The sequence below is a fragment of the Kogia breviceps genome, chromosome 2 (assembly GCF_026419965.1).
Source record: "Kogia breviceps isolate mKogBre1 chromosome 2, mKogBre1 haplotype 1, whole genome shotgun sequence".
NCBI lineage: Eukaryota > Metazoa > Chordata > Mammalia > Artiodactyla > Physeteridae > Kogia > Kogia breviceps.
The window spans coordinates 154,844,521-154,862,708 of NC_081311.1; the positions used below are offsets into that span (position 1 = coordinate 154,844,521).

Genomic DNA, 18,188 nt, shown 5'->3' on the forward strand with positions numbered 1-18,188 from the left:
GAAACTTTACCTCAAAACACTTCAGCAGGCAGTTCCTCATAACTGGGACCTCCCCTTATATAACCACAGTACTATCATCATCACATACTAGAAATATGTCATTATTACAATACTGTTATCTAATGAAGTCTGTTGTAACTTGAAAAATTTCTTCAGACACAAGATTCAATCAAGGATCACATCTTGCATTGGGTTGCCATAGATTGTTATCTTTTAATCATGAATCTCACTTTTTTTGTCTTTCATGACATTGACATTTTTGAGGAAACTATACCAGGTGTCTTGTAGGCAAGAATATTGTATTGGCAAGAATATAGTCATGTTGGGTCTGCGTGTCTTTTTTTAACAAATAAATTTATTTATTTATTTATTTATTTATTTAGGCTGTGTTGGGTCTTTGTTGCTGTGCACGGGCTCTCTCTAGTTGCGTCAAGCGGGGGCTACTCTTTGTTGCGGTGCATGGGCTTCTCATTGCGGTGGCTTCTCTTGTTGTGGAGCACTGGCTCCAGGTGCGCGGGCTTCAGTAGTTTAAGCATGCGGGCTCAGTAGTTGCGGCACGCAGGCTCTAGAGCACAGGCTCAGTAGTTGTGGCGCACGGGCTTAGTTGTTCCATGGCATGTGAGATCTTCCCAGACCAGAGATCGAACCTGTGTCCCCTGCATCAGCAGGTGGATTCTTAACCACTGCGCCACCAGGGAAGTCCCTACATCTCTCTCTTTTTTTTCTGAATTGAAGTTTTAGAGTATGAGGAAATACATGGAGTCTTAAATTAATTTGAGTACCACCTCTCTAATATGGTACTTTCGTTCATGGAAGATTTCCTCTAATATAGAAAAGTTTTGCTTCTGCTTTGACATCTTTAGGGTCTTGCTGAAAAGGCTGTTTTAAATGAAAGCAGAAGCAGGAGGTAGCAGTTGTGATAATGCTGAACTTTTTGTTCAGATACATTAGATCATAAAGTCAGTTCCCTCAGGCTAAGCTTACCTGAGTTTATCTTGATGCTTATGGTCTCAAGGGACAATGAATTGAAGTGAATCCCTCCAAGCACTGACTGTTTCACTGTCATACTGTATTTCTCCTGCTTCATTAATGTAAGGGGGGAAAATGCCTTTATTTCCTTTGTAGAAAAGAATAGAATAGAAAGCCAGTAGCACAGTGAGAGAACACAGTTAGCTTGCAGTGGAATTTTTTAAAAATCCTATTAAATAACTTGTAAGCATATATTCTATGGCTAAAATCCTTGAAAAAACTATTAATTGAATCCAATTCTTCCAACGGCTGAGCTTCTTTGTAGTTATAGGTTAGTCCATTTTGGATATAACATTTTGTTTTTAGAACATATATTACTCAAACTGTGCTAGGCTATATTTCAGTAGCAACATGGTGTTTTTGTTTTTGTTTTTAATATACAAACAAATACCCAGATCTTAATCACTTAAAAAAGGATGATTTCTTGCTCATGTCATCATCTTGTGTGGGTCATTTGGCTATTCTTCGTGGTTTAGAAACTTGGACTGAGGCTGCTTCTATTAAAGGATTCCACACCATCTATTCTTTCAACCTCATGGCTGGGAGAAAGAAAACATGGAGAATACCTATCCACTGTTTTTGTTTTATTTTGTTTTTTAAAATGAAATGACAATTTGAGATTTCACATATAAGTGATATAATGAAGTGTCTGTCTTTCTGTGTCTGGCTTATTTCACTTAGCATAATGTCTTCTAGGTCCATCCATGTTGGTGCACATGGTAGGATTTCTTTTCTTAAGGTTGAATAATATTCCATTTTAATTATATACCACATTTACTTTTTTTCATTCACTTGACCATAGACATTTAGGTTGCTTCACACCTTGACTATTGTGAATAATGCTTCAGTGAACATGGGAGTACAGAGATCTCTTCAAGGTAGTGGTATCATTTCCTTCAGATATATACCTGGAGTGGGATTGCTGGATCATACAATAGTTCTGTCTTTAATTTCTTGAGTAGCCTCCCTACTGTTTTCCATAATGGCTGCACCAATTTACATTGCCAGCCAACAGTGTATCAGGGTTCCCTTTTCTCCACATCTTCTGATAATAGCCTTCTTAATTGATATGAGATGATATCTTATTGTGGTTTCAATTTGCATTTCCTTGATGACTACTGAACTCATATCCACTCTAAACTGACTTGAATTAGAAGGGACACATGCCACTTCTCTTAGCTTATTGATAAAAATGAGTTATGTGGCTTTAACCTAACTATGGGAGGATGGGAAATGTAAGGGAGCATGTGAACTGTTAGGTGATATATAGGTCACTGATGTGTGAGGTCGGCATGTGAACATAGGCTTCAAAGGCAAGCCAGCTACTGTTGGGAAACCTTGATTCACATGGTGCAAGGCATGTACTAGCTAGTTTGTTCTTCCTTCCTCCCTCGCTTTACTAGTAAATGGTGCCTTTGTGACCATTGACAAAAAACAGTGAGTGCTGTTTGGACTACAGATAGAGGACTTTGGAAATTGACACATTAAAAATTTTTTTTGCAAAACAATGAAAATGTTCAAAGAATAGTACAACTGTTAACACCTTGCATCTTGCCTAGATGACGTCTGGCATCATTGAAATGATCATTAATTATGTATAATTCTTCAATTGGTCTTAAGTCCTCAGAATGGATTTGAATAACCATAAGCACTACCTTAGATGGGTGGGGTTTAGGGAGTAGATTTAACCAAACCTTTTGATGATATTAACATGTTGTCTGGCATTCTTAAAATTGACACTTGTCTCATGTATTTGTCCAATACAGTTATTGAAATACGTGTTTATAAGGAATGATTATTATAAACAGATTTTAAGTGGAACAGACTGGACTTTAAAAATACTCTCTCCTTCCCCAAATACTTTATGCATATATTTCTGTAATTTTTTCATTGACCAGATCAAGAGCTTTCTCATGGAAAAGATTTTTATCTTTTTCTTTTTAAATCTACAGTGCTTTACATGAGTGCCTGGTATATCAGGAATAATTTGCTCAGTAATGTAGGCTGAAAAATAAATGTTTGCTTGTAGTGTGCCAAATCGAATTCTTTTTCCAACCAGCCAAATCATGTCTTCTGGATTCTGACTCACATTATAATGTCATTGGTAAGACCTTAGTCTTTTACTAAGTGTTAGTGTAGTGTTAGATAAGTGTTTTACTAAGTCTTTAGTCTTTTACTAAGTGTTAGCTAGTGTTCTATGAAGGTGTTTCATAGCCTCCTATTTTTATAAGTATCTTCATACCACAGAAAGAATTCTGGGAGTACAGAAGGTAATCATAGTGTTTGTTTAATAGTTAATTTTCTTACAATTTAGCAACTGAAAAATTTCACGTACTGTTACTTTTTCACATCTGCATTATGATAATTGGTAGGGTTAATAACAAATCTGAGACACTTCTAAGTCATCCTGTATTTTGTTTTTTCTGATTAGTTAAAAATCCCCAGTGTGTGTAAAGTATATGAGATAAATAACCAGTGTACTATTTGATTAATCAAAGGCACACTAGTCATAAACCCAGTTGAACTGAAAGAAACTATGTTATACTAAGTAAGAATATTTTGTTTCTCACCCCTCACAGTTTTTTTAAATTTATTTTTTAACTTAATTTAATTTTATTTTAGGCAATAGAGATTATGCGAAGGATGATCCGTTGGAGTTTAAGTCCCATCAGTGGTTTGGAGCATCTGTGAGGTCAAAACAGGATAAAATTTTGGTAAGTGTTTTAGATATTTAATAAGTTAACTTTAGTCAATTTATGTGGGAACACAGGAAGTTTTATGCTTGAAAGCTGATGGTAAAATTCAGTGTGCTAAAGGGCAGAGAGTTTAATCAGATAACTTAGCTCTGATCAAAGGCCACCCCTTCTAAGGATACCCTCTCTCTCACCCTTCACAGACTTGGCTTTTGCTACTTTCACCTTCATTCCTACACTGTCCATTTTTTTTGCACTACTCGATGGTTCCCATCAGTTTGTTTCTATCCAGCCAGGTTTAGGAATAGTGTGCCTTTGATTAATCAAATGCCCTAGTACCTCCTCTCCTTACGAGTAAAACACCCCTGCCTTTGCCTCATCGTCCCCTCTGCTAGTTCCCTTCCTTTGCTCCCCTTTTCAAAGACTTGTTGAAAGTGGTTTCTATAATAACCATCTCCACTTCCTCACTTCCCATCCTCTCCCCAACCCCTCCTTGTCTGGCTCAGGTAGGCATAGGCAAGGTCATCCTTGACTTGCAGGTCAAGAATACTTTTTTTGCCCCTTCAAAACCATTCAACAAGGTCATTTGACCCATACTTTTTGAAATACTTTTTCTTTCCTTGGCTCCTGGGACTCTGTACTTTTCTGGTTTTCCCCTTGACCGCTGGTTGCTCTTTTGCCATCTCCTTTAATAGCTCTACTTCTGCTCAGCTTCTAAATGTTGAGGGGTCTCTGAGCTTTGTTCTGGGCCTTGTCTTCTTCAACTACACCTTTTACCTAGCTGCTTCTATCCTACCCTGTGGCTCTGAATACAATCTATATATCATAATCCCCAAATCTATAGCTCTAGCTCTTAATTCTCCTTGGATCTTCAGAAGTTGTATTTCCAAACTACCAATTTGACATTTCCATGTGGATATCTCATATATTATTCAAAATGAATATGGACCAAAATGGAACTGTTACCCTCCATCATAAAGAAAAAACCACAAAAATAAGTATTTCCGTATAAACTTCCCCATCTTAGAGGCACAACTCTCTACCCCATCCACCAGCAAGCCCTGTCAGTTCTGTCTCCAGTTTCTGGAATATATCCCACGGCCCTCAATAAATCATCATCTCCACTATTTCTACCCTGTACCAAGCCACCATCGTTCCTCACCTGGGTCAGTGCAGTGGCTGTTCTCATCATCTATCTGCTTCTTCTCTTGCCCCAGCTACAACCCATTCTTTATAGAAGGACCAGAGTGAACCAGAGCATTTCACCTGCCTGATTCAAACAGTCAAGCAGCTTTTCATCACTCTCAGGGTAAAAGTCTCGTGCTCATCCTGGTTTTTATAAGCATCTGCATAATCCAGTCACCAGCTGCTGTCTCTTTGGTATCATCTCACTCCACCTCACATGTGTAGCTATACTAGTCTTTTTATTCCTTCCATACCAAGTCATTTCAGTTAGTTCCTCAGTGTTTGTCCCTTTGCCTATCTTATACTCATCTTACTGCTTTTCACTTGGGCTGCCTCCTTGTCATTCTGATTTCAGCTCTACTTTCATTTCCTCAGAGAGCCCATCCCTATTTAAACTACTTGCATAGTATTTATTATTTTCTTCTTTTTTCCATCGGATTGTGGGGCATCAGGGAAGGATTTGTTCAGGAAGTGAAATTTCGGCAGAGCTTTAAAGGATGTGTCAAATTTTAGCAATTAGAGGTGAAGGGAGAGGTTGAGAATGGTGGCATTCTAGGCAGAAGGAGGCTTCTTTTGCAAAGAAGCAAAAATATGCAGAAGTGGCAAATACTCCACTCTGGAACATCAGGTACATGTAGAGAAGTGGCAGTGATTTCTTACTTTCAGTTTTTAGGGTAAATATAAAAAAGCCCAGTGATGTCTGCAGTGTTTGTATTAAAATGTTTTGCTTCAAAGGATATTATAGAAAATTCATTGAATTTTTTCCAGCAAATTAAATTGTTATACTTTGGTAGATTACTATGCTGTTAAAAAAAACATGCATTCTACCACTTTTACATGGTGTTGAAGTCTATAACTCTGAAAGCAAAAAGGTCATAGTTTATTTGGAAAGTAAATAAAATAAGCACTGCAAATTCTTTTACTCTCTTCTTACTTGATAAATTATTTGCTTTATAACTTAGGGATATATTCTACACACATGAGAGTGTTATTTAGTTAAAATATTGATTTGGTCTGTGCCCTTCAATTTAGCACCTAATGTCAAGAAAGGTGCTACTCAAAATAATGATTTTGCTATTTTGAAAAAAAAAAAAAACCTAGACTACAAATATGGCCTTTAGAAGCATGTGAGAAGAGTACTTTAAAAATCTTTATCCACTACTGTGATAAGGAATTTAAGGTAAAGGATAGGTTTGATTAATTTTTATAAATGCTTATAAAGGGATATTGTAGTCTGAGGTAGTATAGATTATACAAAACACTAATTTTTTTCAGAGAATTTTTATGTGTGGACTGCCCCCTTTGATTTCAGGCCTGTGCCCCACTGTACCACTGGAGGACTGAAATGAAACAGGAGAGAGAACCTGTTGGAACATGCTTTCTTCAGGATGGTACAAAGACTGTTGAGTATGCTCCATGCAGATCAAGTATGTATAGGAAGTTGACCAGCTTTTACAAAGAGGGTTGGGAAGCCTAGGCTGTTAAAAAAGTGTGTGTGTGTGTGTGTGTGTGTGTGTGTGTGTGTGTGTGTGTGTGTGTGTGTGTGTTAAAATTTGTAGACATACAGTGCTGTTTGATGACAGCAAAATGAAGGCAATTTTATTAATATAAAGAAATTTAGAATATGCAGTCAACAGGCTTATCTTTCTCCCTAAGAACTAGTTTTCATCTTCCTTGGTCAGTAATAATTAATATTTGATTTTGGAAATCTGCATTTTTAGTCACTATTAGTCAAAAGGTGTTCCGTTGAGCTTCTCTAACAGAGATGCAGATCCCACAGCTAATGATTCTGATTCAGCAGGTCTGGGTCAGGCTTAGCTTCCTTCATTTTTAACAGACTCTACAAGGTAATTCTGATGGATACCAAAATTTGAGAACTGCAGCTCTATATTAATAATGATGTTAAAAGTAAAAAAAAGGGGGCTTCCCTGGTGGCACAGTGGTTGAGAATCCGCCTGCCGATGCAGGGGACACAGGTTTGTGCCCCGGTCCGGGAAGATCCCACATGCCGCGGAGCGGCTGGGCCCGTGAGCCATGGCCGCTGAGCCTGCGCGTCCGGAGCCTGTGCTCCGCAACGGGAGAGGCCACAACAGTGAGAGGAAAAAAATAAAAAAAAAAAAAAGTAAAAAAAAATTGTCATAAGAAGCCAGAGTTTTTATAGGAAGGTGAAACATTGGGCTCCTTGCTTTTAATCAGTCTCCTTGTCAGTCTGTTGACTAGGCTTACTCCGCTTGATCTAAAAGATCTCACCCTGTTCTCTAAAATTATTTGAAATTTCCAATGAAATTTATATTGCGACTAAAGATGATTTTGAGCACTTGTAATTCTGATTATGCTTTTCCAAACTCTGTATACTTTTTCCGTCTTGGAGATTGCAGTCATTTTGCTTTTCCACTATTGTTGAATTGGCCACCACTCCAGATCCTCTTTATATCAGAAACATAAAAATAGCGTCTTGAAATGCAATGTGGTGTTTATACCTGGAGAACTTTTTAGGCCGTTACTTTTTCTGTTCCACTGGTCACCAGGTAGTGTAGTAGAGAGAATTAATAACAAAAGTACAACATGTAAGACTCTTATTGCTAGACTTTTTTTTCCATGTTAGGCAACTTGTGACACCAAAGGCTCTATTTAGTCTTCAAAATTCTAAGCAGTTGCACCTCTGAGAAATTGCAAAATGATTTCATTAAACACTTATTTCTTAGCCCACTGCCTTGGCCCTACTTGTTGTAAGTGTGAGGTAAACATGAAAAGAATGATACTTACCCATAACCACTTTATTAGAGTAGGTCAGAAAGCACACCCTGCGAGAACAGGAGGTGGGCAGCTTTATCCTCAGTGTCTGACTACCCCACCTTCTGTTGGTGTTTTGGTCATAGTACTGTTGTCTTTGGTGGCATGTGGAAAATGTGAGGACTAAATTTGTGTTTTTAATTTCTGCATTGCAAAAATGTGCCTATGGTGTGAAGATAATTTCGTAGCTCTGAAGGATGAGCTAACCCTTATGTGCCAGGTTTGTAACCTATTGTTTATGTGATGGACACACCTGTAAAATCACATTTATTCTCTTCTGATACATGTGGGAACTGAGATCCAGACAATTGAAGTCATTTTTTTTCCTACATCTTATGGTAGTGAGTGATCTAATGAGGATTTTAACCCAGGTCTGTCTTATTCCAAAGGAATCTTTTCCCTGTATTACTAACAATAGAAAATGTTTCCCATTTCTATTTCCTCTGTATTAAGCACAACTTTTCTACAGAGAATACTGCTTTCACAAGTGCAGGTTTGGATAATTCCTGATGTAAGAGGACAAGAACCCTTCTGAAAACAAGCATTCTAACTATGATCCCTTGAGGATATACTGCCATGTTCAGCTAGTATTTTTCATCATTTTGCCTCTTCAGTAACGACCAGTTCTCTTCTTAACATGTATTTAAAGGATTAAGACTGTATGATGTAGCTGCTCATAATGCTTTCACTTATTTGGTTTAAGCACAGACATTTTAACCTTATTTTCTGAAGTATTTAACATCCAAATCAGATCAGCAAACTATGGCTTGTGAGTCTGTTTTTGTAAATAAAGTTTTATTGGAACATAGCCACACCCATTTGTTTACATGTTATCTATAAAGGGAGAGTTGAGTCCTTGCCACAGAGACTGTATAGCCCCTAAGCCTAAAACATTTAATACCTGACCCTTTACAGAAGATGTTTGCTGATCCCCAATCTCAATAGTAATACCTCCAATATTAGAAAAAGCAGAGAGAACAATTTTTAAAAAATCAAAGTGAATGCCTTTCTTCCTAATAAGCCGGCTTTCGATATCTCTTGATCATTGTATGTACTTTAGGGCTCAACCTTTGAAGTATTAAGCTACATGCAGGCCCAAAGTACAAGGGGCAACCTGCCCAGAGAAGAACACTCAAGAGTGGGAATCTCAGAACTTGGGTTATATTCTTGCACTTTGCCAACAACCTGTATATCTATAGTCATGGGTGATTCATTACTGGTAAAATGCTGATTTAGGCAAAAGACTTCAGAGATGCAATTTTTGTGTTTTATGTCTTCTTCATACTTCAATAAATTGTGTAACCCAATGGCTGATTTTACACAAGGCTGCCAGTTTTGTAGGGCTACATTGCCAACTTCTTGATAACTGCTTGTTTTGGTGGTGGTAGTTTGTGGGTTTTGTTGTTGTTCATTTGTTTGTTGTTTGCTTTTTTTTAACACCTTTATTGGAGTATAATTGCTTTACAATGGTGTGTTAGGTTCTGCTTTATAACAAAGTGAATCAACTATACATATACATATACATATATCCCCATATCTCCTCCCTCTTGTGTTTCCCTCCCTCCCTCCCTATCCCTCTAGGTGGTCACAAAGCACTGAGCTGATCTCCCTGTGCTATGCAGCTATCTATTTTACATTTAGTAGTATATATAAGTCCATGCCACTCTCTCACTTTGTCTCAGCTTACCCTTAACCCTCCCCATGTCCTCAAGTCCATTCTCTACATCTGTGTCTTAATTCCTTTCCTGCCCCTAGGTTCTTCATAACCAATTTTTTTTTTTTTTTTTTTTAGATTCCATATATATGTGTTAGCATATGGTATTTGTTTTTCTCTTTCTAACTTACTTCACTCTCTATGACAGACTCTGGGTCCATCCACCTCATGCTTTTGTTTTGAATGTGACCTATATGGATCTATGGAACGTCACTCTATAAAAATTTACCTTATTACTGATTATGTTTGCTTTCGGCTTCTCATTACTCTATCTATGACCATTCTTGGCATTATACAATAGGCTAAATGTCCTTCTGTTCTAAAAGTGCCTGAACCACAAATCATATGATTTAAATACTCTTTCATCTCCATGCTCAGAGTGAGTCTTTGTTCTTTCTACTTTCTGATGATAATGTTATTTGCACATAGATTTTTCTCAGTTGTGATTTCTAGTTTGTTTTTTCTTCCCCTTGATGGTTGCTTAGGGAATTATAAATGCACTGCTGGTTTGAGATAGTGCAGCCTAGTGGTGTAGACACTCCTCACCTCAGATCTATGCTCTTTTATTTACGAGGTGTTCCTTAATTTCTGTGAGCCTGTTTCCTTATATGTAAATTGTGACTAATAATAGTATCTCTCATAGAATTGCTGTATAGATTTTTAAAGATTTTAAATGCTTTAGTATGGTACTGGGTTCACAGTAGGGGCTTAATAAACATTAGCTGCTCTTACTATCATAACCAATAACATTATTTATAATATTGTCAGGCTTAACAAATAGCAGAAATATTAATTGTCCATAGAAATAAAAACAGAAGCCTTCACTGAAATAGATTATAGTCAACATAAAATTCTTTACATTCGCACTGTTTAATAGGTACCCGTTAAAATTTTAAAGGACGGTTATGTTTCTAGCTGGATGTTCTGGGAAACCAAATAAAGTAGATAATTGTACAGTATGATAATCAAAAAAGGATGTCTTTATAAATAGCTTGAAATAGTTCCCCAGATGCAACTCGAATAAAGGAAATAAACGGCTGACTTGAGGTCAGAGCAGAATTCCTTAGTATGATTCACTAGACACTGGAAGCCCCAGCCCTGCATTTTCCCATTGCCTCTTGGTTAGAAAAATTTACATTGGTAGCATTATACTCTTGAGGCTATTTTCTAAAAAAAATTCTAAATTTAGATATTAAGTGTGTAATCTTGGGGCAGTTCCCAGGTTTTAAAATGGGTTCAAAATTTTAGATGGGAGTATTTGACAAAAATTCTTGCAAGTTGTCCTCATGACTGAAAGTAGATATTTTTGGTTTCCTGTATTTGGGTGGCAAATACAGGAATACTATAGCAAAATTATTTAGATATTGTGACATTGACTACAAGAATTCCTTGATGACTGAAGAGCAGCTGTTTTTCCTTGTTACTTATTATCCTCAAAATAAAACAAGGAAGAGTCTTCAGGCTCACTGTTACTTCTAGGTACAGTATATACTCATGATTAGAGTTAATTTATTATTAATTAGAGTTAATTATTATTGGCCAATTTAATAATTGAGTATAAAGGAGTAAAACAATTGAGTCTGTTATCATTTGGAGAATACTTAAAAGTGTCATGTTTAAAAAAGTTGACTTTCGGGCTTCCCTGGTGGCGCAGTGGTTGAGAGTCCGCCTGCCAATGCAGGGGACACGGGTTCGTGCCCTAGTCCGGGAAGATCCCACGTGCCGTGGAGCGGCTGGGCCCGTGAGCCATGGCCGCTGAGCCTGCGCGTCCAGAGCCTGTGCTCCGCAACGGGAGAGGCCACAGCAGTGAGAGGCCCGCGAACCGCAAAAAAAATAAAAAATAAAAAATAAAAATAAAAAAGTTGACTTTCTAAATGTGTTGTGAGAGTAGTTTTCATATTTTGCTCGTTGCAGAATATTAAATTAGGGTCTGGCCATCTCCCAAAATTCTGAACTACTTTTTTTCAGGTTTGTTGTTGTTGTTGGATATAAATGTATATATAGGAAATGTATGTATCAGGAATGTAGGTATCTCCTTATAAGTATTCATAATAACTTAGTGAAGACCTAGCAGCTGTAGGAGAATAATAGTAAGAAATAGAAATTTCAGATTGGAGTTTTTAACTCAAAGATTACAACTCATCATTGTTTTATGAAATCAAAGTATGAGTCATAACCAGTAATTTTTAAAAAATGGAATGAAATATAATGTGTGTATGTTAGGTTGTGTGGGCTATGATATAAACTATAATCTTGTTGTGAGTTGTGGTTAAAAATAAAAAGTTTGAAATCCACCATCTTAGGTGAACTTTCTGTCCCCTGCTGACTGGTCCAGGTACTTTCATCTCTTTCTGTTGCCATTTCTGATTAATGGGTGCTGGTAAACATGCATACTAACTTTTTTAGAATGTATTAATAACTCATTAAGTGCCTGAGTGAATGAACACTCTCAGAGACTGGTACATTATCTTACAGTTACAGTGATATCAGATTTTTCTCATGTTTTGTTTTGTGTTGTTTGTTTTGGGGTTTGTGTATATTTCCAATCTTTTTATTTTAGAAAATATTGATGCTGATGGACAGGGATTTTGTCAAGGAGGATTCAGCATTGATTTTACTAAAGTAAGTTCTCATTTAAGACTGAATGAGATTCAGATCTACCTTATTATCTAAGCCATGGTTAAAAATTAACTGGTTAATACTTCAGATTCTCTATAACTATTACCTGTTTTATGAAAACAGCTAATAAAAATGACCCATGCATTTTTGATATCCGTTGCTTTATATTATTCTCTCCCTAGGAGACATTGCTTGTTTGAAATAGACATCAAAATGGAATGAAAGACAGTAGAAAAATCTCCTGAGTAGAAGATAGATAGCTGTTATGACTTAATATTAATATTAGAATTTCCAGTTGGATAAATTTATAGACTATTAAACCTTTCTATTTTTGACTGAAATTGAGTTTTTGTAAAAGCTAGCAATCGGAGCTTTCTTATAAAATCAGAGTTTAGTTTCATAAAAGTCAAAAAACATGCTTATTTGCCATCTATTATGTGCCTACAGGCAACAAGTAAAGTTGAAGCAATTTAATTATTGTAAGAAATCTCATATACAGGGCTCTATGTATTTTTAACTAAGCTGATATGCTCTCTAGAGTTGATCGTTTTTAATCTATTTTTTGAAAATAAGAATTCCATTTATATTTTCAAAGGAAATGTTTCTTAAGTACTTTTGTGTGTGGGGTTTTTTTTTGTGGGATATATGAACATTTTGAATATCACATTGAGACTATTAATTACTCCTAGAGAAGTCTCAAAAATGCATTGCTTGGTTAAAAGTAGAGCTTCCTTAGAATGCTTAATATGGCTTTCTTAGAAAATGCAAGCAGAATTGCCTTAAACTTATTAAAACAACAGAAACTATAATCATGATTCAGAAAAACTAATAAAGCATTTTCTTTTTTTTTAAATTTGTATTTTGTCTCTTAAAATTTTTTTCTAGATTAGGAACTGGTAATTATAGTTGACTCTCCTTATTAAGTAATTTATTTTAATTCACTCAATTTGAAATTCATAATTCAAAACTTATTCATAATTACTTACAATTTAAGGAAGCAAAACAAAGAGAGGTATAGTATATTAATGCATATTAGGTTTCAACTCATATGATGTGTTTTCAAATAGGTGTTGTATTAAAGCAAAAAGTGTCCTTATTTTCTGTACTTATGCCAGTACGACTATAACCCCAGAAATATTCCCATACTATGAGCAGTCATTGCTATATTAACTGTTTACTTTCTTCAACTCATTTCTGAAAAATGGTGTCATTTTAAAGCAGACAACTTAGAAGTATCTTTTACATAGCCATGGCCAGAGGTTGTTGAAAGCTTGAAATACTATATGTCCATTTGGAGAAGGAAAAATTTTCTCTTACCTCTAACAAGAGGAAATTTTTAAAATATTATGTTCAAACACTAACTACCTTGAATTAGATACTTATAATTTGTTACAGATGTAAGAAATGCTAGTCAAGTATAATTTGTATATATAATATACCCTGAAAAATTTACCCTCTAACCTCACTCTTGCTTAGATATGCAAGACACTAAAATTTTTCCTTTAGCTGAAAAATTTTTAATGATTATTAGAAAGGAAATTTGCCTATGTAGTCACAGAGGTAATATACAGAATTAAGGAGTGACTTTTTTTCTTACTGTAACCAATAATGCTATGCTGATGGCACTTCATACCGAGTGTGTGAAGCAGCCAAGATGTACGAATCTATATGTATATGTATGTTTGTATATTTTCACATATTAAGTGAATATATTATAAGTTTCCTTTTTGATATTTATTGCATTGTGTTTCAGAAAAAGTATAATGAAAATTACTGAATTAGATGAGTTTAAGACTTATGATTTTGTTTGCTTTAATATATACATGTTTAATATGTGCATATAATATTTGCATATATGTCATATATACATATATACTTGTATATGTAGCTTTTATGTTTATTACATTGCTCTCCATTTTTAAAGCTACCTGTTTTAAAATATGTATCTTTTTGTTTGATTTAATCTAGGCTGACAGAGTACTTCTTGGTGGTCCTGGTAGCTTTTATTGGCAAGGTAGGTTAATCTTTTAAAAATTACCCAATAATGACTGTGTTTCAGACTCTTCTGGCTTATCACGTGCCTATGGGACTTTTCAAATTATTTTAAACAAAGAAATGGAAAAATAAAATTTAAATGTATAATCACTATCTGTATACAATTTTTTTTAAAAAGGACTATAACATCATATAAGGTGTATGTAAAATATATAAATATATAACATAATATATAACATATATTATATATATATTCCTAGTAGAAAATAAACTGAATATTTTAAAAGTAAATTATAAAGTAAATTAATAAAATAATTTAAAATAATTTATTTTTATTGTTTATGATATATACTTTTTCATCTCTGTACTTTAGAGGAAATGATGTAATTAAGCATTAGGAAGTGTGTGGAACTGATTTGTAATAGGTAAATTGTGGCCTTCCAAAAGCTCATGGTTTTAAACTTAATTTGAATTTGCACATTAAAATATTTAAATGGTTATTTTCTCATTAATCATTGACATCAAGAATGATTTCTTTGTGTTTGGGGAGTTTTTAAAATAGAGGATCTTATTAAGTTTCAAAAGAATATATTAAACTGGCATTGACGATTGATGTAAAGATAAAACACTACATTCTTTAGTCATTTTCTGAGGACTAATAAAATTACCATTTGAACAAATGTATAACAGATCATTATTTTCTGACAGTTTGAAAATAGGTAACTATATCTGCTTATTTTCTTAGTTTATGATTCATTTATCATTAGAGACACATTTATTTAGTCAATATAGTCACATGTTTATTTTCTGCTAAAAAGTGCCATTTACCAGATTCTGTTATTCAAGCATTGTCAATATTTGGAAGAACTGGAAAATCTATGACTATATTGATTTACAAGTACTTTCTGATTCTGAATTTTACTTCTGTATTCTGCACTCTGCTTTCTTTACTTGCTTCCTTGTAGGAAAACCCGTGCTTTTGCTTTACAGAAAGGGAAACTAAAGAAAGAGATTTGCTGAAGGAAAATAGGATGGAAGGAAAATAAGAAGGAATGAGAAATGGGAATAAGTGAAAAATTGGAAGGGATGGCAAAGGAGAAAAAGAAAAATCAGGCAAAGAAGATCAGTATGAGAAACATACTAAAACTGAAAATTTTGAATTTCTATGAATTGTACCTCTATTGGAAAATGAAATGATTTAGGAAAATTATACTTGAGTTTTACAGTTTTACAATAAAAATTAAAATAGCAGTTCTGACTCTATGTAAGAAAATAGATATTAATGCTTTCTGATTAGCTATAAAACATGGATTTATTTTTCTTCTTTACTGCTAGGTGTGTCATTCAGTGGAAGGGAGGGAAGTGTCTGATGAGCATGTGAGGGAACCAAAGGTAGATCTTGTGATTCTCAGTCAGGACTCCTTGTTAACTCTGTCTTTTTAAGAGACACAGCTGTGAACATGTTTAAATGACTTGTTCTTTTAATACCTTGATATACACAATGAATGCATACCTGTTTATAAATTAGGACAGATACTATTAATATTATATTCACTAGAGATTTATTATAAATGGTATATAATATGTAACTGAAAACTTAGTGACTGGGTGGAGAATATTTTGTTTTAATAAGATTAAAATCAGCATGTTTCACCGTGAATAGGTAAGATATTAGGATGAATTTTTCCGTAGATCTCAGAATTGTCTCTGTAAGAATAGAGAAAATGATAATGGTGTTTTATTCCAAAGACATGATAAATTTTCCTGTGTTCTTTGATTCAAGAAATATTTAATGAATCCCTCCTATGTGTTAGGTACTGTTTAGGCACAGAGGGTAAAGTAGTGACCCAGACAGGAAGTGTTTCTGCCCTACAAACTCAGCTTATATGACTAGAAAAATTGGAACAAGATTAATATCTTTAGCTATTATGATTTTCTTTCTGAAATAGCAGAAATGAAGAGATTATTTTTCATCTGTGTGGAGATGGCATTTGATAAATCAAACAACCTTTCTTGGGGCAGGGAGGCAGTCGATTTTTATGTAGTTGTCTGGATTTCTTGTGTACTTAATAACTTCAGGTTGGGAAGAAAAGTGAACTCACTCATTCAGGCTGCTTTCATACAAGTGTCCAAATAACTTGTTACAAAAATCAGTTTAACAAATTATTATGAAGGTAAAAGTAATTATTTCAGTAGATTTTTCAAGTTCTAATTTGAAATTTGGTTTGGAAACAGTCTTTGATTTTATGAGTCCATTTATTTAACATTGATTTTTTTTAGTGAATTAAAACAAATTCTGCATTTATAAATTTTTATTTTTTAGCAGAGACTAATTTTAAGTAGTAGCTTGAATAGAAATAATTGTGACTTAAAAATAATCAAATTTCAGATTTAGTATTATGAAGAAGAGTTATTTAAGGCTAATAATTAGAAAGACATATCTAATCTATTTTCTTTCATGCAGGTGCTATCCATCATCTGCGTCATAAAGTTCCCATTAGAAACTTGTCATTTATTTTATATATTTTTTTCAGGTCCATGCATTTCAAATTATAATTTATTTAATATATTTATTTCAGGTCAGCTCATTTCAGATCAAATAGCAGAAATCGTATCTAAATATGACCCCAAAGTTTATAGCATCAAGTATAATAACCAGTTAGCAACTCGGACTGCACAAGCTATTTTTGATGACAGTTATTTGGGTAGGTAAAATCAAAATATGGATTCATTTTCTGGTGTTGTGGTGGATTTGTCCTGTATTTACGTATGCTGCTTTCAGTAAGAAAATATTTTATGTGAAATAGATTAAGATTTTCTTAAAATATAAGGAACATATTTGTTATGAGTACTTAGGTTATATTGTATGTCAGTAACTGAAATTTAAGAGCATGATTGTTAACACAATATAATAATAACAGATAACCTTTAAGATATAGTTGGTCCATCCTGAGCATTGTTCTAAGTGCTTACTTGTATTAACTCATTTAATCCTCACATCAGGTCTATGAAAGTGTACTACTGTTTTACTCCCATTTTATAGATAAAGAAACAGGCACAGAGAGGCAAAATAATTTGCCTAAAGCCCCTCACTTGTAACTTGCTTTTCTGAGATTCCAACCCAGGCAGTCTGACTCCTGAACTTTTATTCACTATGTTCAACTACAGTTTTGGTTTAGGATTTATTAACTTTTGTTCTCTCACTTTAAATTTCTCATATTCATTAAACAAAATATACATGACAGAAATAGTATCTTGCTGATTGAGAAAACCTGTTATTTGTTGCTTCTTTATGATGAATGCAGTTTACCCTGTTTTTAACTGACTCCTTTGTAAAGTTGATAAAACAGGTTTATATTTCTAACAGAGATATACTGTTTAAGTATTGAACTCCATTATTTTCTTTAAGATATATTTATCATACACATATGAATCTATTACTCCTAGAGGACAAAATATTACATAATTAAAGGAATTACTTGAAGATATTTTCCAGGAAAGCTTAGTCAGCAAGTACGCTGAAGATAACCAGTCCTGCCCTGATGGTGTCTTACCTTTGGTTCCCCTTTAGGTTACTCAGTGGCCGTCGGAGATTTCAACGGTGATGGCATAGATGGTATGACGCACTTGAACTATATTTAATCCTCTCTAAAAAAATTAGGCTAAGCATTTGAAACAAGTGGCATAGAAAAATTTTGGCAATTAAAGTTTTGAAATTGAGCTTGGTCTCTGGTAAACTTTCTCTAGCAGCCAAGGGGGCTGAGGGCCTCAGTGACCTCTTGTCTGCTCCTTTCCAGCCCCCAGCACTTCGGTTATTTCTTCAGCTCCTTCATTCTTTTTTTTTTTTTTTTTTTTTTGTGGTACGCGGGCCTCTCACTGTTGTGGCCTTTCCTGTTGCGGAGCACAGGCTCCGGACGTGCAGGCTCAGCGGCCATGGCTCACGGGCCCAGCCGCTCCGCGGCATGTGGGATCTTCCCGGACCAGGGCACGAACCCGTGTCCCCTGCATCGGCAGGCGGATTCTCAACCACTGGGCCACCAGGGGAGCCCTCCTTCATTCTTGATTTCAGCAGATTCAGTTCTCTTGGAGAGGCATAGTTTAATAGTTTCTTCTTTCTTCAGGCCCGCAATTTGTAACCTTCCAAGCTCTGTCAGTAAGGC

At 35.0% G+C, this 18,188-nt stretch overlaps 1 protein-coding gene across 2 annotated transcripts in view; it reads left to right on the forward strand.

The window, feature by feature from the left end:
* Positions 1-18,188, forward strand: part of ITGAV (integrin subunit alpha V) — an 88,719-nt gene that overhangs the window by 30,509 nt on the left and 40,022 nt on the right. For both annotated transcript variants that reach the window (XM_059055229.2, XM_059055230.2), the window contains exons 3-8: positions 3,652-3,743; positions 6,220-6,334; positions 11,975-12,036; positions 14,002-14,047; positions 16,608-16,733; positions 17,600-17,644. In XM_059055229.2, the coding sequence (XP_058911212.1) occupies positions 3,652-3,743; positions 6,220-6,334; positions 11,975-12,036; positions 14,002-14,047; positions 16,608-16,733; positions 17,600-17,644 (486 nt within the window). The remainder of the gene's footprint in view (positions 1-3,651; positions 3,744-6,219; positions 6,335-11,974; positions 12,037-14,001; positions 14,048-16,607; positions 16,734-17,599; positions 17,645-18,188) is intronic.